This window comes from Trachurus japonicus, chromosome 5 (genome assembly GCF_045865225.1).
Source record: "Trachurus japonicus isolate A0001 chromosome 5, Traja_1.0".
Taxonomy (NCBI): domain Eukaryota; kingdom Metazoa; phylum Chordata; class Actinopteri; order Carangiformes; family Carangidae; genus Trachurus; species Trachurus japonicus.
In genome coordinates this window covers 7142315-7170108 of record NC_140911.1, presented here as the reverse complement: position 1 = coordinate 7170108, position 27794 = coordinate 7142315, and the positions used below count along the sequence as shown (strand labels likewise).

The 27794-nt window shown below is 41.1% G+C and overlaps 1 protein-coding gene across 2 annotated transcripts in view; it reads left to right on the top strand.

Annotated features, from left to right (window-relative positions):
• Positions 1–27582, top strand: part of camk1b (calcium/calmodulin-dependent protein kinase Ib) — a 38135-nt gene extending 10553 nt beyond the window's left edge. For both annotated transcript variants that reach the window (XM_085775871.1, XM_085775869.1), the window contains 10 exons: positions 12765–12896; positions 20844–20918; positions 22671–22809; positions 22913–23039; positions 23212–23287; positions 23458–23570; positions 24256–24334; positions 24466–24553; positions 25590–25677; positions 27255–27582. In XM_085775871.1, the coding sequence (XP_085631997.1) occupies positions 12765–12896; positions 20844–20918; positions 22671–22809; positions 22913–23039; positions 23212–23287; positions 23458–23570; positions 24256–24334; positions 24466–24553; positions 25590–25677; positions 27255–27355 (1018 nt within the window). In that variant the 3' untranslated portion in view covers positions 27356–27582. The remainder of the gene's footprint in view (positions 1–12764; positions 12897–20843; positions 20919–22670; positions 22810–22912; positions 23040–23211; positions 23288–23457; positions 23571–24255; positions 24335–24465; positions 24554–25589; positions 25678–27254) is intronic.
• Positions 27583–27794: the final 212 nt, after the last annotated feature.

Below are 27794 nucleotides of genomic sequence, written 5' to 3'. Positions count from 1 at the left end.
TCCACTTCTGTGAATGAAACAAGGTGCCGATTCATCTCGTATCTCTTCCTTTCACTGTAAAAACTCAAAATCTTACCAAGTATATGTGTCTTATTTCTAGTCAAAATGTCATTTCTAGTCAAAAACAAATCTAATTCTGCTTAAAATAAGACTCATCACATTTAAAAAGTAGCTTGTTTTTAGACACTTTTTACTTCTTTCAAGCATAAGAAATAAGTAGAAAAATCTGATAGTGATAGTTTTTCTTTCTTATTACAAGCACAAAAAACTTGCTTTCACTGGCAAATTATTCTACTTATTTCAGTTGAAAATGAGTTTGAAAAAAGTGAAAATTATCTAAAAACAAGTTAATTTTTAAGTGATTAGTCTTATTTTAAGTGGAAAGAGATTAGTTTTGACTAGAAATTAGACAAATATTCTTGGAAAGATTTTGAGTTTTTGCAGTGAAAGGAAGAGATATGAGATGAATCAGCACCTTGTTTCATTCACAGAAGTGGAAAAAACACACAAACACAAAAACTTTGAATGATAAAACCAAGTATCCGAGGCAAAGAGCCGTCTCGCCTTCTTCATAACTTCAGACTGAGTGATAATTCAGTTGATAAAAACAAACAACAAAGATGAAATACCGACGGTCTTTAGTGCGCCGTGATATCACCACACCGGTATGTGAATAGATGTTTTTCTTGATTTCATGATGCAGAAGTTGTTGTTGTTGTTGTTGCAGCTCGGGCTGTGGGCGGTGGGTGGGGGCAGGGGGACGGGGGGGCCGCGGGCCGGGGGAACAACAATCTGTTAGTCAAACCATGAACCTTTTTGCTCCACTTGTTCCCTCACTCACACTCGTGGCTCTCGGCTACATTACATGGGTTTTAACACTGATTTGCCACTCTGTCTGAGGGCTCTCTGCGTCTAAGTGGAAAGGTTCAATAACTCCACACTCACTGGACTGTGTGTGTGTGTGTGTGTGTGTGTGTGTGTGTGTGTGTGTGTGTGTGTGTGTGTGTGTGTGTGTGTGTGTGTGTGTGTGTGTGAGCTTGAATTGCAGATGCATTTTGAAAGGCTATAGGTTATGTGAAGCTGCTTCGGTGTCAAATGCACTTGAATTAAACTGAACATGACTCATTATTTAGAGACTCCAGGGAAAAGAAATTATCTTATAAAAGCTGCAGTGTTGTGAAAGTTTATTGAAGCTGTGGGACCCGGCTCCGTTTTTTTTATATAAACTATGTAAAATACATGAAAACAACCAGATATTTGATGTTACAGTCACTAAGCTGAGGTGCAAGACAGTACTGTAGCATTTTGCAGTGAGTCACATAATCTTCAAAGGAGAATTGTGATGTATTTAATGCAGCTGGGTCTGTGTCTGACCTCGTTTTACATTTGACTTCATTAAAACCAGTGTATTGCACTATCTCCGAGCGCCTGGAGTCTCTGGGAGAGACGAGCGCAAATTATGCAACACGTCAAATATTAAAGGTGTGACAGCAGCACAGTTCCACATTCGTTCAGTTTTATCCGTTGGAAGCAAGTTTTAAGAAGTCGTTAGCTACTTTGTCTTATATTTAATTATTAAGCATCTGCTGTGTTTTCAAACTACATTATTTTCGAAAATGCTGCTGCTGTATTTGCTCGTTTTTTTTCTCTTTTCCCCATTCTGAGCCCGTGGCCACCCGTCCGTCCCCCTGTCACCACGTTTTAATATCAACATGCAGTTCAAAAAAAATTTTTGTTGAGGTGTCATCTCAGTGAGGAGTTTAGAAACGGACCCTGGAGGAATTCAGACTTTTATTTTTGACTGTTTTGACCCTGACTTCATCATTCAGGCGTTTTGTACTCTGAGAACCAAATGATGATTTCTAAACAAAGTAATTCAGACAAAAGGAAAACGACCACCTTTATGAACCAGATGAGTCTCCCAGCGTGAGAGCTGTCCCACCTCATCTATTTTTCATCTGTGTCTCACTCCAGGCTTCTCTTTTTCTGTCTCTGTCCTACAGTAACTCCCCCTCCAACACACTTTATCATATTTATCCCATCGCCTCCCTGTGAATTCTCTCATTACAGTCTCTCGGCTGACTTTATCTTCCCGTAATCATGTCTCTGTTTCTCCTCCTCCAGCTTTGTCCTGCATGTAGCCTACTGTATACAACACCACCACTACAATGGCCTCTAGTCTGTACAGTTCAGGGGGAAAAGAAATCACCTTTTTCCTTGCTCAGCTGAGGTTTCATTGTGTCCAAGCTACAGGATAAAGGAAGAGCTAAGACGTCCCCTCATGACAGGGGGAGGGAGACGGTGCTCCTGTCCTGCACGGGAACGGCATGTTACTGTGCCTGCCCTTGTAATTCTGTCTCAGCCGCTGATAAGACCGTGCAGGAGTAAAGCTCGTGGCACGCTCGCTGCTCTGTCTTCCACTCGCGTCCTCTGTTTGATGCAGTGCACATAGACCTGTGTGCAGCAGCAGAGACACCACTACACTGCAAAAACTCGAAATCTTACCAAGAATATTTGTCTTATTTCTAGTCAAAATGTCATTTCTAGTCAAAACAAATCTCATTATACTTAAGATAAGACTAATCACATTAAAAAGTAGATTGTTTTTAGACACTTTTTACTTCTTTCAAGCATATTTTCACTTGAAATAAGTAGAAAAATCTGATAGTGGATCAAGTTTTTCTTTCTTATTATTACAAGAACAAAAAACGTCCTTTCATTGGCAGATTTTTCTACTTATTTCAAGTGAAAATTTGTTTGAAACAAATGGAAATTATCTAAAAACAAGTTCATTTTTAGGTGATGAGTCTTATTTTAAGTGAAAAGAGATTAGTTTTGACTAGAAATGGGACATTTTGACAAGAAATAAGACAAATATTCTTGGAAAGATTTTGAGTTTTTGCTGCTGCTGCTGCTGCACCTTTAAAGCTTTAAATTGTCAAGATAGAGTAATAAAGACACATGCCAGAAATAACAACCCAGAGAGCTACCGATTCAACACACACTCATTCTGACACTCAGGCCGAGTTTAACTACTTTTTTTGAAAAATGACAACTTGTGTGACTGTGTCCAGGTTCGACCGTTTTCCGAGTTCCACCCAATCCTGAAAATCCATCCCTGCTTATGGCGCCCTCAGCCCTTCAGCCCTGTCCTGACCTAATTCGTCTCAGCACAGCACAGCACAGCTCAGCATGGCATAGCCTGCAGTTTCCTGGAATATGCACGCACACACACACACACACACACACACACTAACACACACACACATGCGCACACAAACGCATATATGCCCACTGTCTGGCCCACTTATGCATCTCCATCTGCACACAGGAACACGACCCCCTCCTCCTCCTCCTTCCTGACAGTTTTAAGTAAACTTGTGTGTTTATCATGTACATCTTCCCACAGTCTTCCTCCATTGTTAAAATCCCTGATTGCCCATATTATTCCCAACACGACAAGCTGCCCACATACATATCAGCAGCCCAGCCTGTGCTTTTTATCTCTGGTCCCAGAAATCCTCAGGGAAGCGTGCTCTTTGCTCTGCAGCTTAATTACAATCCACTGTACAAATTGGTTTGGGGTCTGGTTTAGTCTTTTTTTTTTTCTTTTTTTTTTTAAGTGCATTTTACCAAAAATCCTCTCAATAAGCAGAGGAAAGACGGATCTGTTCCTCTTCTACATGGAGGTTAAACCACTTCCAGTTGCATTAACTGACCTCAGGCCACTAAGCTCTACTTTGTTTTAGCAGACAGTTGTCTGGACATTATCAGTTTTCTTCCATTTTTTTGTTTAATGTGCTGGGTGGATCCCTAAGTAGCATCCTGAAAACATGAGAGTTTGTTGTAGAGCATGCAGATCCTGACAACAATGTATGTAATGTCACACACTGCACAAACATTGCTCAATATGTAGATTTAAAGGTGTTTGCACAGTAAAATGTAAAGATGTGTCATATGTTAATTGTTTGTGACACACATACATTCAGACATAAACATGTTTATGCAGGAGATTTGGGAGGATGTAGATTTTCAGTTTTCTGAGAAATGTCCTCTTGGTGAGGAACAGTGTGGAGATCGGCCAAACAATAGTCTTCCTGGCAGGGAGTCAAACATACCAGCGCCATGGCAACACCCCTATTATTAAGGGATTATTAAGATGAAAGTGAACAAAAACATTATGATGCCAGAAGATTATAATTGTTGTCAGTTAACTCGATTAATCCCCCTTTTTGCTTCATAACGCTCCAGGTGATGACATGTGTCAGTTTTTCTCTGTGGGGCTTCAGATCACAGACTTTGTATCAAAATGTAGTTTTTCCTTCTGTGTGCTTGTTCTTGCTGAGAACTGTTGGGTCTCTGTGAATACTGTTATGAAAAGAAGGTCTACACCTTGCCTTGGGATTACTTTGTTTTAAATTGGCACTATATAAATAAAACTGACCTGACTTGACTTGACGTGACATTGGCTGCAGGACTGGCAAGTGAAGCCACTGCAGAAGCTGTTTAGGATCTGATTTACGTACTAAAGGTTTGTGTGTAAAAACATGTGTAAACTTGATATATCACCTGCAAACAAATGTGTAAGCTGATCGACCAGTGAGGATTGGGAGTTTTAAATGTGCAATTGTCCATTTAGTACGTTCACCTTACTGAATATGGGGTGTTTCTGCCCTTACATGTTTACAGTATATACTTGGAGGAGTCTTGGGTCTTTTAGTTGTTGCTATGCAGGTTGTGCACAGTGAGTTTCAGAGCTTGTTCACAGAAAACAGCATCTCGTCGTGTCTGGCAACTGCTGATGAAAGTCGTGACTCGTGAGATGGAAGCAACACTGTAAAGTTACAAATGAAAAACACTAAAAATGCCCCAAAGAGCTCAGTTAATGGTTGAGTTGTTGGATTTATAATTATCTAAACTAGCAGCCCCTTTCACATTACACAGTTATTTGATGGATTGTTAATATAAAAACGTTGCTTACCAGCTTTAAGATGTTATTCTCTTACAGTACTTTCACATAATTGCTTCTACAGCGAGTGAGTTTTCAGATGAACTAAATTATGCCTCATGTTTCGGGGGCTCATAGAGAAAAGATGGTCTTTCTATTTTTTCGGGGCCAGTATCACAGTTGGGCATCTCTCAGCTCTGATTGGACCAGATGGTCCTTCCCTATGTCTCTCTGTCCTTTCCACAGTTACTATTTTGTCATCTGTTTACATAGCCTCATGACCGATTTCTCAGCAGGACAGAAAAAAAAATCAGTCGGAGTTTGAGAAACGTGGGATTTATAAGAACAAATACTCTGCACAAACACATTCAAGGAAGGGGTTGTCCTCTGAGAAACACTGCAGCATATGAGGAATGCTTCCTTGTTTATTTTTCCTAAATGTAGTGTGCTCCTATTTCAGTTTATTTTAATTTGGCATATCTGTAGATGCTGTTAGTCGTTTACCGTAAAGCTTAATTAGATAATGTGGTGTTAAATGAAAAATAAAAATGTTCTTTGCACCCTATTTGTGCCTGTGTAATTCTGAGGCTCTTCCACTGTGCAGTGTGGCCTCCTGTGTCTGCAGCGATAAACGTCCTACAGTGATAGATGTGAAGATAGTTCAAGCTTGGTCTGGTATTGCAGCAAACAGCTTCTGTGACGCTGTGATGAAGTTGTCGTCCGTTGTGTTGCGGGTCCTGCAGGGTGATGTTGGTGCATGTTCATGTCACCACACACATGATTTGGCGCTCCTGTTCCCTGCTTTTATTAGTACATTCTGTCAACAGCACTGCATGTCCATATGACAGTAGCAAGTGGGGCTCACTTTTCTTCGTCCAAAAAGACACACCAAAAAACATCCAAATACCTCCTTAGTGCTCGTCTGTAATGTCCCTCTTGTATTGAAGCCCCAATATGAGAAATTGTTCAGAAAAAAATTAAATAAGTCTATATTTTAAGCTTGTTTGTAGTGGAAGCTCCCAGTGTCTCAGTTCACTGCTCTGCATATTCAGCTTCAAACAACCTTAAAATATAGACTTATTTAATTTTTTTATGGAACAATTTCTCATGTCGGGGCTTCAATACAAGAGGGACATTACAGACGAGCACTATGGAGGTATTTGGATGTTTTTTGGTGTGTCTTTTTGGACAAAGAAAAGTGAGCTCCGTTCGCTACCGTCATATGGCAGTGCAGTGCTGCGCCGAGCCCCGCTGTAACTCAGAGAAGGCACGGAGGACTCTGAAACTTCTCCCAGCCCTTAGTCGACATGAGGGTGAGAGTAGACAATGAGTGAAATTTGAATTTTGAGTGAACTATCCCTTTAAAAAGTGCATCAGTAAAATTGCATCTGTCTCATACTATTATGATTAAACTCACGCACTGCATTTGTGGTTTAAATGCACGCCAGAGCGTTGATGGGTGCTTCATGTGAAATAATCTGTCACACCTGTTTTTATGTTGTGGTTAGCGATGGTTCCACCTGAGCAGGTTTGATCCGTCTGCAGTAACCACAGTCTTTTGTAACTTGTCTGTTACGACATGTTTGCGTATCATCATGTGCGTCTGTCTGTGTGTGTGTTGTTAGGAAATGAGGCATGATGTCGTCATGTTATGTACTTATTGTTTTTAAACTCCCTAGATGAGTGAAGCATCATGGGATACGCACGTAAAAAGTTTTGCTTGTGGCGACATGAAACTGCAGCAATAAGCAGCTCAGAAACTGGGCTCGCAGTGTTTAGGTACAGATTTTGTACACAAGCAGCACAATGTTGATCAGGAAAATATTTCTGCGGTTGCACTTTATGTAAATATTTACTCAGTTTGAGGCGCCACGCATTTGAATTTGGTTCCTGCGTGTCTACAGTAATATTTAAACTCTGGAGTAAAAAGTATTTGCAGAGTAAATTTCGGAGAACACACCCCTCTGTTTGGATAGTCGCAGTAAGCCCAAGACTTTATTGAGGGTTTAGTGGCTAATAACTGTGCAGTGATACCGTGTTTGTGGTATGTGTGTGTGTGTCTGTATGTGTGCGTGTGTGTGCATCCACTTCCTGGACTCAGGTCCCATGGTGGAGATAAGAATGTCCTGTTAGGAGCAGGAACAGCTCAGTAAACAGAGTTGTTTACTATATAATCCATCTGAAACCTTTGCTGGGGGATTTAAGCCTTCGGCAAACTCATCATCGCACCATGAAGCGACGGTGTGTAACGCACGATCATACACACACACACACCCACACAAATATAAGCAACGTCTTTGTTGTAACATCTCAACTCTTCTCCATCAATGTCATCGGAAAATCATTCTCATCTCAGATTGACGGCACAACTGAGCAGATGGTTGTCAATTATAGTATCATTCATTACTGTAATTATTATTTATTGTCTCATGAATGAAAAGCAGTAAAACTCACCAACAGGTTTCTGATGTGCAGTGTGTCAAGGGAAATAAGCTTCCGAGACCTAAACTGTTTTTTATTTCCTGTCCAGCTCAACTATAGCTACTGTATTTCACTTGATTTCCAAGTTAAAGGGGAATTGCCGTTTTTTTTTTTTACAATCTGGACCTTATTTCTAGCATAAAATATGATCATTTACTCACCCAGATAACTTTGGTGTCATTACAAGTCGTACTGACGAAATTGGATCCAGCCGAGAGCCGTGTATATCCGTATAATGTCTATATACATTATAGAGTCTACAGGGCAGCAGAATGCAGCCTCTAAATAACACATTATCTGCCGCAAAACTCGTTCATTCACCAATATTTTGTTATGATATGCTAGTGCTATTCCCCTCTGAGTCCGGGGTTAGCTGTTATCAACATCCGGGGTCTGTAGGTTGACCTACTGACCTCTGACCTGGATGATGTCATCTCCGACGGCCGCGCGGTGCGGCTTGTTGCTACCGCTAATGCTACGGTTCATTTCTGTGTGTTTCCGACTTGTCAGAACAAAATGAGCAGCTGGATGAAGTTCAGCTTCCACAGGCTTCCTCTCCTCAACCTGGACTCACTAAAGCTCCGGCTAGTTGAGATAAAAATGGACCCGAATTATTATCAGAATGAGTCGCGCACCGGTCGGAGATGACATCATCCAGGTCAGAGGTCATTAGGTCAACCTACAGACCCCAGATGTTGATAACAGTTAACCCCGGACTCAGAGGGGAATAGCACTAGCGTATCATAACAAAATATTGGTGAAATGAACGAGTTTCGCGGCAGATAATGTGTTATTTAGAGGCTGCATTGCGTGTCCCGTGTACTCGCATTATACGGATATACGCGGCTCTCTTCTGGATCTGATTTCGTCGGTACGACTTGTAATGACACCAAAGTTATCTGGGTGAGTAAATGATCGTATTTTATGCTAGAAATAAGGTTCAGATTGTAAAAAAAAACGGCAATTCCCCTTTAATCCCACTTTATTATTTCACACTCTTTGTAACGAGGCAGGTGTTTTTTTTTTCCGTTGGATCCCACTCATACTACACGTAAATGTTTAAAATAAACTTCACGTGGGGAAATTTGATACAGAAATCCATCATGTCCCTTGACAAAGATTCGACTCTTGCAGCTGTTTCCGTGCAAAAAAAAACAACGATACAGATCTGCAGGCGACGACACATTAGCCTTCTCAGATCTTCTCTCAATGTTTGCATGAACCACTGTTTGACACTTCCCCAGAGCCCCTCGGCCTGTCACTGTCAGTGGGCGCATGGAGAATGTCAGAGAAATCCTCCAGATGCTGCAGAGGAATGTCGCCGCGCTGACAAACCAAACCCTCCTCCCCCACACACACACACACACACACACACACACATCTGGACGCCTGCCAGAGCTAATGGCCTTTCTGTTTCTGTGGCACTTTTACTTTCTTGTTTAGCTGTGACCACGAGGTCCCGGCCTCACTCCCAGGATAATTGTTCAGTTTGGGTCAAACAGCGGGTAGAGGTTTGAAGTTAATTACTTCACAGAGACCAGATGTAGGTCACTCTATGTTTTTGAATACTGTAAGTTTAGTGTAATAATGAATTTACTTTTGCTTTCTGTTTGTGTTATGGCACCTTTCAGACCTGAGCTGAACTGGAGGCTACTGTATTACATCAAAACAGAACAAGAAAGAATAGATTTCATGAGTTTTATCTATAAAATAACCAAATCCAACCTTAGTTAATTTGTCAGAGTGACTCTGAACTAAAACATGAGCCTGTAAATGAACCAAGAAATGTGCATTTGTGTGCATTACGTACATCCAGCTGCTCTGAAACGTGTTTTTCTTCCTGTTAAAGCACACAAAGGCCCCCAGGAGCAGAGAGTACATTTTCCAGTTCAGAGCAGTTTAACACCGGTGTAATATATGATTTGCATACGAGCAGTCAAACATGTTGTTGGACCTAAACATGGTTGTAGAGAAAAGAAAATAAGAACAAACAAAAAAACAACATGCAAATTGTTCAGAACTAGCTCTGATTCAAAAAGTCGCTGCAGCTGTTTGGAGTTTAATTTCCTGTTTGTTCTCAGCTGTATTTTACTGAATATTGATCACTTTCTCCTGTATTTATCACAGTTATACTGTATGTGACCAGCTGAAGCTTCACATTAAAGCGCCAACAGTAACAGAGACTGTGATCAGCTCACGTCCATCCATCTCTGAACACACTGGCACTTCTTCCTTGTTCGTGAATGCACGGTTGTGGTTCCTCTCTGCCCACACGTACAGCTGTCTGTGGCCACAGAGATAAAACATGGCACAAACTGACAGCTGACAGGCCCCTCTCACACGCAGACACACAATAGATATAGCAACTCCACACACACACGCACATGCCATAACTTTGTGGTTGTTTCTACACACGACGGTACCGATGAAACTTTTGATTAAGTTTGGTTTAGACTTTCCTTTGTGACGTCACTTTTCCCACCGGAGACAGAGTCGTGTCTGAATGTGCTGCTGCTGCCGCCAACATCTGTTGGCAAACCGGTTTCCTATAATACTGATACGATCAATGGATCTGTTTTAAAACAAATATGCATCTGTTCATCACGAGTTGATGTAGAATGAACATTAAACAGTGAAAAGGAAGTACGAGTAAGATCTGATACTACAAACTTCCCTGTTTGTGTATCGGATGATCAGGAACTTGATCGTTGATGTTTCAGCTTCAGCGACTCTCCTGGCAGCAAAGATGAACCTGAAGTTTCGATGGGAGGGAAGTTGTCTAAAAAAATGTATTTAAATAGTTGAATACTGGAGTTTTCGGTTGATTTTGATGAAACAAGGTGTTGTGTTGTGTTATGAATCGATCCAGTGCAGGAAATCTGTATATTGTAAATAATAAACCTGTTTACCTTGTGGTTGGCACCTATGGAGGAGGATGTACACTTCAAATACTAAGTAAATGTCATACAGTTACTCTATTTTGGTGATTTATTGATATCTATTGAGTGAAATATGATATTTTTTATGGCACTGTTGCTATTTTTATGTTAGAAAATGAGATTCCTTCGCTCTGACTTGGTGTTATCACTTTTATCCCATCTAAGTTTCTTGTTAGTGAGTCTCACACTCACACTCTGTCGTGTCCAGCTTATAAATAGCTTTTACTTTAACATCTAAGTTGTAATTTGGACTGAGATTTTCCTCCTGAAATCTCTCGATTTATCCAGCTTAGTACTAATATGGAAGTGCCTGGAAAGCAAACAAATATGCGGCCGGTTCACAGTATTTTTAACCCTCACATGGGCATCGCTGCAATTACACAACCAACCAGCTCCAGCGAAGTGGTGACTGACAACATGAATGTTTGGCGAGTCATAAACATACGAATCTTTCCCATCTGTACGTTCCAGCTGTAATGACGTGAACGCGGCAACATAAGGTGTTGTCTGTGGGGATACACAGATGTTTTGCATTGGGCCTCATTACTTTATACAGTACACACTCACTGACTGCCGTGGTCCTTTGTTTTTCCTCTGCTTGCCCTGAATGCCTCAGGAGGTCTAAGGCCAAAAAAGTGTTATGTGTGTAATAAAACAAGAGCGAGCAGTGTGGAGACTCCCCCTCCTCCTCCTCCTCCTCCTCCTCCTCCTCCTCCTCCAGAGCAGACAAAAGAATTATATCCATAATGTTATTAATCTGAGAGACCACCGTAGTTTGGACGTGAAGGTAAAAAGTTCAAACTGGGATTTATTGTAAACATGAACAGGTGAAAATGTTCGGAGCCGAGCCAGAGAGAACAATAGAGAGAGCGCAGGGCCTGAGGGAGAAATCCGGGTCGGGAGGCCGAGGGAGGAATGGGGAGGGGGGTGGGGGGTTGGGAAGTGGATAAGATGAGGCGAGGGGAGGCAGACAGGATATAACTGGACTGGGAGATGGATGAGGAGCTGGGTGAATGGGACTGGAGCCGAGGCCGAGACCCGGTTCAGTCAAGTCTGTATGTGGCTCTGTTACAGCAGCGGAGTTATCAGAGCTCGGGTCTTTTTGTAGACGTTGATTACTGGATGAGCTTCAGGTATGTGGGTTGATTTAGAGAGCGAGGAGGAGGGAGGAGGAGGAGGAGGAGGAGGAGGAGGAGGAGGAGGAGGAGGGAGGAGACCGCTGTGCCCCAAACACACACACACACACAGAAACACACACAGAGGTGGAAAACAAGAGGGAACCCGTGACACTGCAGCAGAACTGGGACACTGTGATGCCGCTTCGCCATAAACAGCAGCGTTTCTTTCACACTTTTCCTGTGAAACGCTTTTCCTTGTTGTGACTCAGAAATCCCAAATACAAGTAGGCTACGTAGTTATTGTTCAGTTATTTGGATCCGAGTCAAAAAAAAAAAAAAGAAAGAAAGAAAGAAAATCTCTGGACCTCGGCCAAAAAACGCTAGAGAGCCTGTAAGAAATGTCTGTCTCTACTTTTAAAAAGCGGGTCATGGGAAAATGCTGAAGTTCTTTTAACTGTTCTGAGATCTGCTCTTGCTTTACTAGTTTTTTTGTTTTTTGTAGTGGGAAACGAGACACATAGAGTAAAAACAGAACGATAAGCGGTTTATCATGAAGCCATCAGGGAAGACGTGACATCTGTGCATACTTCAGCCTCACTTTGGCATAAAACTGGCACATGTGACAACATACTAGATGAGGAAATTAAAAGAGTATCATGTTGAATTTATTAGAACTTCTAGTGTACAAATGTGCTGAAAATGAATAATTAATTGCACACGCTGGTTTAAACACATACACAACACACATTCATTTAGCAGTTTGGTAGAAATTTACTTCTAAATTTAAATCTTAGACATTTTCCTCAGTGAAACTAATGTGAGACACAAAGAGAGTGACGGTGATCGATGGGCATCACATGGTTCAGACTTGAAACGGTGTCAAAATCTGTCTCCGAGATAAAAGCTGCAGTATTTGGAAATCAGTTTTTCTTCCAAAAAAAACAAAACAAAATCATCATCCCACCAAGTTGTCGCATCTCCAAAAACTTGACTCAGCAGCAACCCGACGACTTCAGGAGGAGGCTGCGGTTAAAAATAAACCTTATCTGGCATCAGCGGGTGAGAATTTCTCCCAGCAGCACTTAGCTGCAAGTCGCCGCCAAGTTATCAGAAACGTTTCGCCAATTTAACATCAAAGCAGGAGTTTGCTTTTTTAAGTCTTTACAGTGTCACAGATGCACATGATGAAGCGCTCTGCCCCCACACACACCCGGTGATAAATGGACAGCTGCGCTCTGACCGGCTGACCTGTGTGTGTGTGTATGTTTGTGTTTTAAGGGGAGCGTTCTCCGAGGTGGTCCTCGCCGAGGAGAAGAGGACCCAGAAGCTGGTGGCCATCAAGTGCATCCCCAAGAAGGCGTTGGAGGGCAAAGAGAACAGCATCGAGAATGAGATCGCAGTCCTGCACAAGTAAGTGGACTGACTCGGTTTCTGATTTGAGAAATTGACCGGTAACAGACTGTGATTGTGAAATGTTTTGAAACCGCAGCATCAGCCTGCATCTGAAATCCAATCTGCAAGGTTCAGGATGGTAAATTTTTCATCACTGGATCCCCGTTACTGCATCATATACGTTGTATCACATTACTAGATATCATACATGTTGTATATGACCGCTGTAATATGATCTAATGTGATGCATGACTTTGCATCATGCTATATAGGGAGATTTAAAGGGCCAGTGCTAAATAAAATGAACTATAAGTTCATCCAGGTCGTTTTACTTTTATTTGTTCAGGGTGTTAAAGGTGAGTTACACTTTTTCTCACCTGGCGCTCAAATTACTTTTTCAAAATTTCAACAACTTGAGTTTCAGGAAACAAATTCCTGGTTCATCTGGAAAAACCAGAGACTTCACTATGCAGACGTTGTAGTTGAACTACTTTCTAACTAATCACACGTTCTGCAGATTAACCAGACGAGCAGCTTCTTCACAGAGTTTGTGCTGCTGCTTTAAACAGAGTAGTTTTCAGCTCCTTTGTGTTAGTTTGACAAAATGTTTATTTACTTATTGGAATTTGGGAGATCTGGTTATTTTAATTTTAACACAAATCAGCCTATTGAGTATAATCAACTTTATAAGATTATCTTTTGAAGATTACAGTGCTGTGCCTTAAAAAACACACACACACATACACAAGTAATGCGCCTTTTAACCCTTTTTTCTGAAGTTAAAGGGATAGTTCAACATTTTGGCAAATTGGCCTATTGTCATAATCCCTATAGTCATAGCAGTAAGTTTGTTACCTTTAATTGTTTAATTGCTCAGAGCTACACTACGGAGGCTCATGGGATTTCCTGGTTTCCCTCATCAAACTCATCAAATACACAATCCAACAACTCCAAAACGCTCTGGTGGACAAGTTGTGACCTGCACATTCACCACGCTATGAGATAATAACACAACGTTACCAGACAGAGTTGTTTTAGAGGTAAATTCATGCAAAACTGCTGATGCACTTTCCCGTCGAAGGCAGTTTTTCATCAAGCAGTCTCTGTATTTACCTCTAAAACAACTCTGTCTGGTAACGTTGTGTTATTATCTCATAGCATGGTGAATGTGCAGGTCACAACTTGTCCACCAGAGCGTTTTGGAGTTGTTGGATTGTGTATTTGATGAGTTTGATGAGGGAAACCGAGAAATCCCATGAGCCTCCGTAGCGTAGCTCTGAGCAGCTCACGGCTCTGCTCCGCCGTTCTAAAAATAGCTTGCACCGACAATTAACAGTAACGAACCTACTGCTATGACTATAGTGATTATGGCAATGGGTCAATTTGCCAAAATATTGAACTATCTCTTTAACATGTGGAAATAAATGTATGGGTTGTTTTTTTTATCACATCTTACAATTTTCACACCTACAAAAAACGGCTGCACACGTTTGCACTTGCAGAAGTTTTCTCTCTACCTGTGCAAATGATGACATAATGTTTTATTACCATATATTAAGACAATACATCTCTCTTGGTAATTGTGCAGTGCTTTCGAACGTACATCTCTCTTTAGATATGGGGGAATTTACAGGCCGGTGGTGAAAATGGCTGATCTACATTGGGTCCCAAGTTATTTTTAGACCTCTTGTTGCCTGGGTTACAGGAGACACACACACACAACTCTTGCCAATATACAGCTATGATCCCTCCTGAGGTTTTTGGATGGAGGAATGAGAGCGGGTGGGAGTTTAGTGAGCACTTTGGTGACAATTTTGACAAATAGAGTAAACCGAGGCGAACTTGGCCTGAAAGTCGTTGCTGTCGTCTGAAGTTTGTGTGTAGACGCATTCAAGGGTGTCATCACTCAGTCTAACACTTCGTCTTTGAGACACACATACACACACACACACACAGCACAGGACGAGGTCAGAGTGCTACTTTCAATAGGCGACTAGAGGATTTTCATGAAATACATTGAATTGAAACTATCTCATCCCAGTGCCGTTTCCTTCTTCTGTCTTTTCTAATCTGTAGTTGTTTGAAATTTGCGTTGGTACGACACTGAAGATTTACAGTGAAGTGAACCTCCAGCTGGCACACATTAATGTTGTTGTACCAGAAACACTGTCTCTTCTGTCGCTTCCTGTGAGGCCCAGAGCCAGAACCTGTCATCCAGACATTTCTTTCATGTCTCTCTCTGAAGATTAATCATTATTTACTTAAACATGTAAAAGAATTTATATAACAATGTAAACAAACTGAATTTATTATCAGTTCAGAGTCCATCGGCCCCTCTGCTCCTGCTCTGGCTTTAATGGTAGTTTGATGTGCCACCGTGGTAAACTGAAGCCCTCTGATATCATCATCATCATCATCACCATCAGATGATTCGCTGGCTCTTCACCCTCTTCCCTGTTTTATCTAGAGCAAACATTTACTCAAACACAGACGTGCAACTGCAAATACAGTGACTAATCACACTCTGCTAAGTCATCTGTCGCCGTGCCAGTCCGGAGAGTCGGTGACGCTGCTGCACAGGCCTCTGAAAAAAAACCTTCATAAATATGGATATAAAACACATCTGAAGCATATTTCTGTGCTGGAAATGTAAAGTGGATTTAATGTTGGATGGCTCATAATGTTTCTTATCTTATGGTGAGACACCCCAGGCAAAAACACTGTTTTTTCATGCACTGATCAATTTTGAGATTTTGGGCTATTTTTCTTCCTTAACATGTCTTCTTTCAGAAAAGTCAAAAGAAATGGTATTAAATCCACATTAAGGTGGTTATTTTACTTCATTTTGTCTCTTTCGTCAGTAGATTTCTCCTAAACTCGCCAAAGGTTACTGTGACAAACTGTGCTGTGCTTGTTATCTGACCCATGTCAGGTATCATTGTAAAGCTCTCTCTCTCCTGAACAGTGATGTCGGCTCCAAAAATTGTCATCTCCTCCGTATCTGCAACCAATCATAAAAGTATGATTTACATTAACAATCTGGGATTTTACAGTGCAAGTCTTTAAAGGCCGTTTTCTCAAAATGAGTTTTACCTCAGACTCTGAGCCCGAAATCTCCACTTCAGCAGCACTTACAGACACCAAACCTTCCAGTTTCATTCCTGTCTATATTCTGAAGGTTTTTACAGAGGGGATTGTTGATATATCATTCACAGCCAGATTTATATAACATTTTATTCCTAAAAACATGGCGAAATTTTTTGGGCTAGTGACAGTATTTTCTCATTTACAGAGTGATAAAAAGAGATATCCAAAATCCCCTCTGTAAAAACTTCTGACTCTAATATGTCAACAAAATAAAACAAGAATTTTGAAAGTAGCTTTATCCATTTTTCAGATTTCGGTTCTGGAAATGTATGCAAATTAGCGCATATTTCATCAGATATTACCTCATTTACATATTTAAACATACAATTTGACAAAACTTGTAATACAAAAAATATTTGTCTTAATGTAAGTGATAAACTTGGGAAGTTTCATGGTGATATCTGTTATTTAAGATTTTTACCCTATTCACCTGTAGTGTCTCCCCTTAAAACACCAAATGTCCACTTTTACTGATGCTAAAAAGTCATGCATGACAGGACACTTGACTTTTAGGAAGTAAGTTGTAGAACAGAGGGCATTTATTACTCAACGTCCTGAAAATGTGGTGGTGAACTAGTTTACCATCTGCATCATTGTGTTCATGGTGCAAAAGCACCTTTGTACCCGTACTACCGCTTTCTGCATGTAAATTTAGGTTTAGTTTTTTTTTTTATTTCAGGAAAAGCAACATTCTCTGCACTTTAATGGATGTGTTTCCTCCTCCTCCTCCTCCTCTATGACCTAAGGAGGAAAAATTTCCTCTCCCACCACAGGAATTTAAAAGATCCTGCAGATATTGTGAGAAGCATTCATTCATTCATGCATTCATTCAAAGCCCACTAACGGCTCTCGGGGGGTAGAAACTGTGTCTCAGCTGTAAGGAAAACAAATAATATTCAAAATGTCACATGAGCAGAGATGCCAGATCACCTTAAGGCTGTTAAATTGTTAAAATAAAACAGGTCGTTAATGAATAAACGTGTTTTTTGTTTGAGAAGCCCGACCTGCTTCTCAGCCACAGTCGTTCGCCGGTCCGTCAGACCTCGTCTTTACACTCTTCTCTAATTTGCTGACTTCTCTGTTCTGGTGTGTTGTGAGACCTACGGGTGCTGACAGAGGTCAGAAAATGACTCACCAGCCTCCCAGCACTCTGACAGTCACCATGACCACTGCCCAGCATTTCTATTCTCATCGCCCACGCACAAACACACACACACACACACACACAAACACACACCTGCACAGAAATCCACCTTTAAAATTGCAGCAACTTGACTGCATGAATCCGACCCTCTGTTATTGTGTCTTAAAGCGCACGCCCGAGCTCACACGCGTTCACACGTGTCCACTCACACGGCAGCTTTAATCCATCATTCATCCTTCACCGGGTCCATCTCTCCTTCCGCGCCGAGCTAAGCAGATGAATGAAGGTGTCCATGCATAGTTACAATCCGGATAAGAGCCGCTGCTGCTGCTGTAATCCAGCATGAGCTGAGGCCGACACATACACACTCACCTCCAGTACATCTCCAAACACGTGGCTTTGTGTGTTTGTCTTTGTCTTCCCGTCAACTCGGTAACCTTCAGCTACGTCCAGGTTGAATAAAGGAAGTGGTCACATGCAAACGTTAAATAACCCCACAGTTAAAATATGGATTAATAGTGCTGAGAAACAGGGTCTTTGTCACATGGATGTCCAATTTAAAATATTTTCAAAAATTATCAGTTGCATCATAGTAAAGAAAATGTTTTTACACCCACGGAGCATTTTGGTGAGTAAACATGACCTCTGTTTGTTCACTCTAAAACGCCACAGGACATGACATTCAAATCATACACAAACACACACACAGACACACAAACACACATGTATCAAGTGCTGTTTATCACCTACAATATTTTTCACCCTAATGCTGATGCGAGACTTGAGCTTTGATATGATAAAATATTGTATGTTAAACCCTTTTTACTTCATCTTTGTTTTAACTATTGATTATGGTTTCTTTATAAAACTCTTAAAGCCCCAGTATGTCACTTATTTGGCTTCTTATTAGCAAAAATCAAATATTGCTTTCATAAATACGTATTTCACTGAAGTGGAATCACACCCGCATACAAATGAAAGCTTTCTCGTACCTTAGAATGAGTTGTTACAAGTCATTACAAATATAGGAGGGGGGGCGCACCGAACCGAGGCGGCCATGTTGCATCGCCATTTTTTACGTTGAGTGTCAGCGTGACCGTAGGTAACCACGGAAACTCAGCGGAGCTGTCGGCTCGGCCTGTTAAAACTGTCACCACTGTGTAGTGTGAGGAAGGACGGAGGCACTGGTGTTGCATTCAGGTGCAGTCAGGCAGACGGCCGTCGGCAAACCAACCGGATGTCATTTTACTCCACCAGAGAAAGACGGTAAAACAACGTGGGTCAGGTAAACAATACGACATCACCATGACAACATATTGTCACGCCTGTATTGTTTTGCCTTGTGCTGGCGGACCACTTGTTTACATAGACGCTTGTTTATCCTGTTACATGCAGCGTCTGTTGTCTGCCTGACGTCTGCCCAATTTCACGTGAATGCAACATCAAGAATACGTTCAGATATGCAACCGCACCGCTAGATGCGGGGAATTCCTACATACTGGGGCTTTAACACAAGCAGAAAATAACATTATTTATGTGTAAAGATGACGTTTAAATAGAAACAAGCTTTTCAATACATAATTTTAAGGCTAAAGTCTGATTTATACTAGAAACTATCATTACATAAACATTTTAAATGGTCATGATCTTCCCACATATCCTAAAATTATCATTGTTTTCTAATGCAAGATGACACTGAAAAAATTCATTAGGCTATGCATCACAGTGGTTCTTATTAAGTAAAAATCTGCAAATAATAAATAAATAAAATGTTTCTAATGTCATCATGTTAATTTCATGATGTGACCTCGGGCTCATTTTATTTCGCATCTTGCACTAAAAACACAGACTAAGTGCATGTGTTTATTTGTTTATTTGTTTATTAAGATCCCCATTAGCTGCAGCAACGCCACAGCTATTCTTCCTGGGGTCCAACAGTATCAAATATACAGTTGAAAACACAAAACATAAACATTATAAAAATTTAAAACAAAAAAAAACAAGTGAGCGATATGCTTAACCTAACAAAACAAAAACAGAATAAGTGTTTACATTTCTTAACTGTGCTTCATTCATTCTTCGTTATATTAATTGTTCACATACTAATCCGATTACCCACATTTCTACATATCATATATGTATACATCATTACACATCACACATCATACTTGTATATACATTCATTCTACAGAATATACATTATAATAACACATATCCTATATCCATCGAAATATACTCCATATATAAATATACCATGTTGTCTTACTTTGATAAATGCTGTTTTATTAATATTTTGAATTTCTTTGTGTTCGTGGTGAGTTTGATATTTTTCGGCAGTGAATTCCATTCTTTCATACCTCTATACAAACCGTACGCTTGATGGCGTTAGATCTTGCTTTAGGTAATGTAAAGTTTCCTACAGCTGCATGTCTGGTGATATATTTATGACTCTCTGCACTAAAAGCGAGGTTTTTAAACAAGATAACAGGTGTTTTTAGGACAGATATATTTCTAATAACAACAAACAGTGAGTACAATAGTCTGTCTTTGACCAGTAACCAGTTAAGTTTCTTGTGCATAGAAATTATCCTTGTCCTGTAGTCACACTTAAGTATTGTGCGGGCAGCTCTATTCTGTATACATTGTAGTTTGTTTAACATGTCTCCAGTGGCATTTGACCAAACTGCTGGGCAATAGTCGAGATGTGATAATATTATCGATTGGATTGCTGTTTTCAAGATGTTTATATTTATAAAAGTTGCATGTCTTCTTAGAATTGATATACCATTACCCATCTTTGCAATCATATTATTAATGTGTTTTTTCCATGATAATTTGTTGTCAACTGTCACTCCCAGCAATTTGGTCTCATGTACCTGGTCTATAGTGATATCTTTGATTTTAATATTTAATACAGGATTTCTATCAATATTATGATTTGAGCCTACAATCATGCACTTGGTTTTAGATATGTTCAGGACCAGCTTGTTTTCTTTAACCCATTCAGCCACACTTTCTAGTTCCTTATTCATAATAGTTTCTAATACATTATTAGTAGATGCTGATGTATATATGGTTGCGTCATCCGCATACATAACTGTGTTAGCCTTCTCTAATACATACGGTAAATCATTTGTGAAAATACTGAATAATAAAGGACCAAGGCAGCTCCCTTGAGGTACTCCACATGTCGTGGTTTTGGTTTCTGAGTAGCTGTGTGTGTGTGTGTGTGGGACAGAGGTTTATCATGGTGCCGGTGACAGTGTCACACTGGTTGAACAGAGAAGAACGAGACTTCTCGGTCTTGATCCTGTGAGTCATCGTCTCATCCGCGGGTCTCAGGGGTCAGAGGTCAGCCAATTAGAGAGCTACATGTGAAGCCTCCTGCACCACCAGGAAAACAGCTGTGTGGGGGCTTCACACACACACACACACACACACACACACACACACACACACACACACACACACACCGACCCACCGACCGACCCCGTCACATCCACTGGACATGATTAAAGTCATTTTAACGACACACACAGAGAGAGGAGAGGGTTTCACGCTGCCTGCAGACACACAAGCGGCTAAACGATGAGTGTGTGCATCGAAAAATAAAAAAAAATGAAACGAAGGAGTCGGTTTCTCATCGTGTTTCTCTGCTCTCTCCCTCCTCACAGGATCAAACACGCCAACATCGTGTCTCTGGAGGACATATTTGAGAGTAAATCACACCTCTACCTTGTCATGCAACTGTGAGTATTCACATACGTGTGGGTTTGTGGGATGATTTGTCTTCGTCGTGTGTTTCTCAAACTCCCTGCTCGTGCTCTCCCACGCACTCCATGTCACATGCCATTAATTGCACTCTGTATCACAGTTGCATGCGCCTCAACACACACACACACACACACACACAGAGAAGCAAAGACTGTACGATGCCTACTCACGAGCACCAGTGGGGAGTTCGCCCTCACACCTGCAGCCTGTCGGCCTCCCACCCACCTCAACTCCTGAAATGTCAGCGAGAGAGAGAGAGAGAGGGAACCAGAGGAAGGACGGATCAGGATCATCAGCACGATTCACTGAAAACATCAATTATTAATACAGTAATCACAGTCATTGGTAAATCATGGACAGAAAGAGAGAGGGAGGGAGGGAGGGAGGAGGGTGGGCGTGTATTTATGAAGCCAAGGATTTTTTAGTTTCTCAAGTTGTTTTTCAATTCCGATGCCAAAACGCTGCAACACGATTGTGTTTCCTCATAATAGTTTGGACGTGACCTTTTCAGTGTGTTTTGTGTTGCCTCTAACTCAAGGTTTCACACTCCTTCACATCATGAGTCAGTTCTTTTCATTATTATTATAATTATTTAATATGAACATGACCAAACAAGATCAGAATGACATTTTAACAAGATGCAAAAAAAACCTTCAAGGAATCACAGATAGTTCAAGCATCATGAGAAAAATTAAAAGTATGTGGACAATCAGCCTCACACAGGTAGAGTCAACATGCACACAAAAACAACATGCAAATGCACATTAATGCTCAGTGTCACATTACATTTGACTTTTACCTCCTTTATTGTTCATCATCTGCACCTGTTGTTCACCTGTCCCTCCCTTTTCCTCTGAATTGAGTCTGCGGCTTATGATATATGAAGAGCAGCCAGTGAGTGTGTGTCTGTGTGCGTGTGTGTGTGTGTGTAAGAGAGTGACTGATGTGGGAGGCTTAAGAAACACACCCAGTTAGCAGATGTTGTGTGTGTGCATGTGTGTGTGTAGAGTGAAGTCTCCATCTAGTGGCTTCAGGGTTTAACATCAGGCACACGACGGCTTCACTTTCCTCCGGTTTCTCTCACACTTTTCTATCTGCAGTCGTCTATTAGAAATAAATACAGATAAATACATGATACATTTTATTATTGAAAAGTTAAAGCTGAAATTTGAGCAAAAACAGAAGCAGTCTCTCTCTGTGAATCTGGATTTTTAACAACTTTAAAGCTATTGGAGCTGTTTTTCTGTTTTGTTAAGATAAAATATTATTGAATGACTTTTATAATGAATTTTATGGAATGAATAGATACTGGGTGATTTGATTTGATTGAACTGTTTAGATATTTTATGTTAGTGGAAAGGTTTTCAACTACACGTATCATATTTATGCCAGGAAATGATGTCATAAAAGGTGAGCAAATGGAAGCAGTGCTGTTTTTTGACCACATGCTCCTGCTTTGTTTTTTGTTTTTTTTGTGTGAGTGAAAGTTTAAGTGGATTCTGTGCCGTAGGGTTAATACAGTTATTTAGTTTGAACCCCAGAAACAAAAGGACAGCAGCTAAAGATGGCTAGAAGCCGGCGCGCGCCACACAAGCAAACTTTCAATTTAATATCTTCGCATTTCATATTTCTTTCTCTCCTCTCTTTACGTCCCTGAACAAATCAACACGTCTTCATTAAGCTCATTCAGTCTTTATGAACCGACCTCCCTCCTCCTCTCTGTGCAGCGTGTCTGGTGGGGAACTCTTCGATCGCATCATAGAGAAGGGTTTCTACACGGAGAAAGACGCCAGCAAGCTCATTCAGCAGATTCTGGACGCCGTCAAATATCTGCACGACATGGGCATCGTGCACCGCGACCTCAAGGTCGGTTGGGTCTTTGTGGCGGTAGTGCAGGAGTTTGTACTTTGCTTTTGTAAGATACTATTTCATCTAAACACCCATTTTTTTTTGTCTCTTCTCGTTGTAGCCAGAGAATCTTCTCTACTACAGCATGGACGAAGACTCCAAAATCATGATCAGTGACTTTGGTCTGTCGAAGATCGAGGGCTCCGGCAGCGTGATGTCGACGGCCTGTGGGACTCCTGGATACGTTGGTAAAGAAGCTACTGGCTGAAATTTACTAAATCTGTTTGTATTTGATCAGATTTACAAAGAATTTGCACTTTGCTGGTGTTGATTTTAACAAATTTAAATAAGTCGGGAAATATTGGAACTAACTCAGATTTGGAAAATGGGGACCAACTGTGTTTGTGTTTATTCTTTCAGCCCCTGAAGTGCTGGCTCAGAAACCCTACAGCAAAGCAGTGGATTGCTGGTCTATTGGCGTCATATCTTATATTCTGTGAGTACACACACCCAGCCTAATGTAGAATACATAGAAATCCTGCGTTGGTGTGATATTTTAATAGTTAAATTATCTTTATTTTGTCATAACTGTGCGTATGTTTTGCATCCAGATGTTTAATGCTGTATGGAAACGTGACATCTGTCTCCTCTCCTGTGTGTCTTCAGGTTGTGCGGTTACCCTCCCTTCTATGACGAGAACGATGCCAAACTGTTTGAGCAGATCCTGAAGGCAGAATACGAGTTTGATTCTCCGTACTGGGACGACATCTCTGACTCAGGTTGTTAATAATCGATGGACGGTTTAATTAATTAATCCAGATGTGACAAACGAGTATTATAACGTATCTTCGACCTCAGATGTGCTCGTGACGCTCGTCAGAAATTACGCAACCTACAGTAGTGTCTAAATGAGCTTTTTGTGAGCTGCGTATTGTAGAGAGGGTCACCGTGGCAACAGGGAACAGAGTTGTGAGGTGAATTTTTCTTTTTTTTCTTTTTTTTTTTCCCCTTAAGCTCCGTCTTGTTTTGACAGAATGAGGTTTTTCCAACACAGTTAATATTTTGTCCGTCCACCGGCCGATCACCTTGCAGGTGTTGAGCCCACGGAGTCGTGGCGGTGGCGTCGATCCCACCACGCTGATTCTTTTCCATCCAGTCCTGGCTCTCTGCCTGCGTCCCTGTTTCCCCGCTCGGCCTCGGCCTCTCTCCAACGTTTAGGACAAATTATGCAGCTGATGCAGCAGCCAGTTTCCTTGCATATAGGAAAAAAAAAACTGAAGATGTTGTTTTTTTCTCTTCATTTTGTTGTTTTTCAGCAGTTAGACACTGAAATATTATTATTATACTAATAAACTGAATCCAGTCTGTAGCCTGGGGCGCTCATGAATAAATGGACTGTGTCAAATCGCATTAATGAGTTTTTTCTCTTTTTATTTTATTTTATTTTATTTTATTTTATTATAGCCAAAGACTTTATAGTGCACCTGATGGAGAAAGACCCCAACGTACGTTACACCTGTGACCAGGCCCTGCAGCACCCCTGGTACCGTTCCTACACTCCTCTATTATTATTAACATTATTAACATGAATGCAATTTGCCTATTAAGCAGAACAAAGTGAAGTCGCCCACGGTGCCAGTGAAATGTTCCCTGTCTCTTCTCTCTCTGTGTCAGGATTGCTGGAGACACCGCCCTGGACAAGAACATCCACGAGTCTGTCAGCGCTCAGATCAAAAAGAATTTCGCTAAAAGCAAGTGGAAGGTGAGTCATGGTTGGATTCACTTTGTTTTTCCTCTCTGCTTATTATGTCCTGCACTTTTAACTTCCATTTGAGCAGACACACACACACAGAGAGATACTGTTTAGTAGTGACATTTAAAAAGTTTGGTCTTGGTCTGAACCTCAGGAATCACAGAGTTTGTTTTGTTTTAACATACAGATGTATGTGGAACTTAAAAGCACCACAGATCTTTGATAATGACAATAACTTTACACTACTCACGTAGTTAAAAGTTAGGGATATTTGACAAGAATATCCCTATAAAAAGTTCATGCTACAGTGATATTCTATCATGAAAGCCTTTTAAGTAGAGGGATGCAATGATAATTTCTTTATCTCAAACAAAAGCTAACAACAGTGGTGGCTATAGTACAAGAAAAATCTCAATGTCTCAATAACTTGATCAATTTGATCAAAGTGTCGTCTTGGTCTCATGATGTCAAAATTTGAACATCATGGAGAGAAGAGGACTGTATACAGATTGTCATTGAACCAACAATTGAACATTTAGTGGTTCAATGACAACTGAACCACTAAATCAGACGGTGCTTGTGATTTTTGTGGTTAATCACCTTGTTAGAGAACAGCAGGTTATTCAATAAGGACTGAAACTTTGAACAATTGGACATGTGCATTCAAAAGTTTAGAGAAGGTTAAATTAAGTTCACCTGTAAAGGTTACAGTGCATTTTAGGTGCATTCTGAAATTTAATCCAAAAGCCAAACATGCCTAACTTGTTGTGAGTCGTGTATATGATACCAAAAACAAGAGTTTACGAAGTGCTTTTACAAAAAAACAGGGACACACAGGAACCTGGTATCATAAAAGTCCAAGCAACACAGGCAGTACTTGACCCCAACAACAAATTGAGACGAAGAGGAATTAGAATAAGATGTAGTTTGTGTCACATACATGAGATTGTGCAGTAACTGATGCTCACCTGTATCTCTGGTCTCCTTACCTCCCTCCCTCCTCCCTTCCCTTCTTCCTTTCTTCCTTCCTTCCTTCCCTCTGCAGCAAGCATTCAACGCCACAGCGGTGGTTCGTCACATGCGGCGTCTCCAGCTGGGCACCAGTCATGAAGGCCCCAGCCCCACCCTGGCCGGTGTGTGTTGTGTTGTTATCTCACATACACAGCTTTAAAGGAGTGTAAACTAGGGGTTGCATGACTTCAGATTTTTTAGCGTCGACTCTAATGTTATGAAAGTCGACGTCGACTAGTCGCTGATGACATCATTCATATTTTTAGAAAAAAGGAGTGAAGTCCGCAGATGAAGATCCACCGTGATCAAAACGTTGATCCACAATAAACACTAGAGGAGCTTTATACAGTGTGCGGACTTCACTCCTTTTTTCTAAGTCAATTTTGTTTGTTGGTCCTGCACCTGTAGTGCGTTTGGATGTGCGTGCTCTACTCCACTATTGTGTCCTCAGCAGTCATTCATATTTTTCCCATCATAACTAAAATCACAGGAGGAGGGAAATGCTCTGCAACAATCTGTATTCACTCACAGACAGAAATTAGTACACAGACCAGCAGGTGGCTATATAAACTACAAGCTGTAAATCAGTGTTTGGTTTTTTTGTAACATACACTCCTATATGCAAAAGAAAATACTGTAATATTTTCATTCAGCGCACTCAGCTGTTGTTTCAAGCAGCTCTTCTCTTGTACTGTCACATGATCAGCAACTAGTTGACGTCAAACTAAAAACGTCATTGTGGAGCAGTAAAGTCGACTAATCGACTAGTCGACTAGTCTGTGCAACCCCTAGTCAGGGTTCCCACTTGTCCTGGAAAACATGGAAAATGGTTGGCCAATTTTCCAGTCATGGAAAACACATGGAAAATTAGAAAAAAAAGTCAAATGTCCTGGAAAAGCTTCAGTTGTCCTAGTAAATTATTTAAGACATCAGTTACCAGAGCTCTATTTGCCGTTTTCAGACCTCACTAAGGATTTATTTTCTTAAAAGAAAAGTGCCTAGTAAGAAAACTAGAGACTTTGAGTTGATGAGTGTTTCCAGTATTGGACCCCATGTTTGTGTTGTTCTATGATAAATTCATAGGAATTTCTAAGCATGTAACTGTAAGAGGTTATTGCATAACTTAGAGCCATAGACTGCACATCTTTAAAGCAGAAGTAAGCGATCCGGTCGTTTTGGCTAACTTCTTGTCAGCCGATGGAGTTAGCAGTCCTCACCCTCGTCATGGATCTATTGGTCCTCGTCCCTACGTCACCACATTCACGCGCATCCCTTGGCTGCACACACAGCCCTTCATGCCGTTCTCTCTCCTCATTGGATAAAGGTTGTAGGATACAAGGAAAGTTTTCTCCTCAGCTTACAGCAGAGCAGAGCAGAGGGACTGACAGACCCGTGTTTCAGACCAAACACTCTATATAAGTGATTGCTGTTGGAAGATATAACTATTTAAGACTTATATTAACACAAAAATTCTGCTTACTTCTGCTTTAAATCAGACTTCTGGGGCTGGGAGAGGAAGAAACATAGAAACAAAAATGTACAAAATAAGGTACAACAGTCGAAAAGAACACTTCTCCAAAGCATGAACGGGACAGAGGATGTATAATAACATGTCTGTCCGACTGTAGCCGCTGAAAATGTCCTGAAAAAAGCACTGACAGTACATGTTCCTGTCACTCTCTCTCTCTCCGTCTCTCAGAGGATTGCTCGGAGGGTGGTTGCTCCCAGAACGTGGACGGCGGCGGCGCCGATCCTCTGGCCAACTGCACCTACCGCTGCCACCCGACCAGCAGGGTGTGACGCCCGCCACCTGCTCCACTTTACCTGTCTAATCAATCCCAGTGACTTTCCAATTTTAACCCCTCGGTGGAACCAGAGGCAAACCATCTCCCCCCATTATCTGGTTAGGAATACAGCGTCATTCCAACCTCTCACCTGCAGGGGGAGCAAGCCTGTCCAGCCTGAGAAGGGATCGAGACACAAAATGCAATGAAAAGAAGGAGGGAGGAGGAGGACTTGATGAAAATGATAATGATGAAGCACCGGAGCAGATGGTTTTTACAGACTGGGCTGGTGGTTTGGGATGAGTTAAGAGAGGGGAGAGGATTCAAAGGAGGGGAGAAGACGACGGACGGCCTCCTCCCACCAGCTTGTCAGGTGGATTGTTTTTGCTGCAGCAGGACAGAGCTTGTTGGACACTTTTTATTCATTCTTTTTTTTTTTTTTTTCATTCAACCTG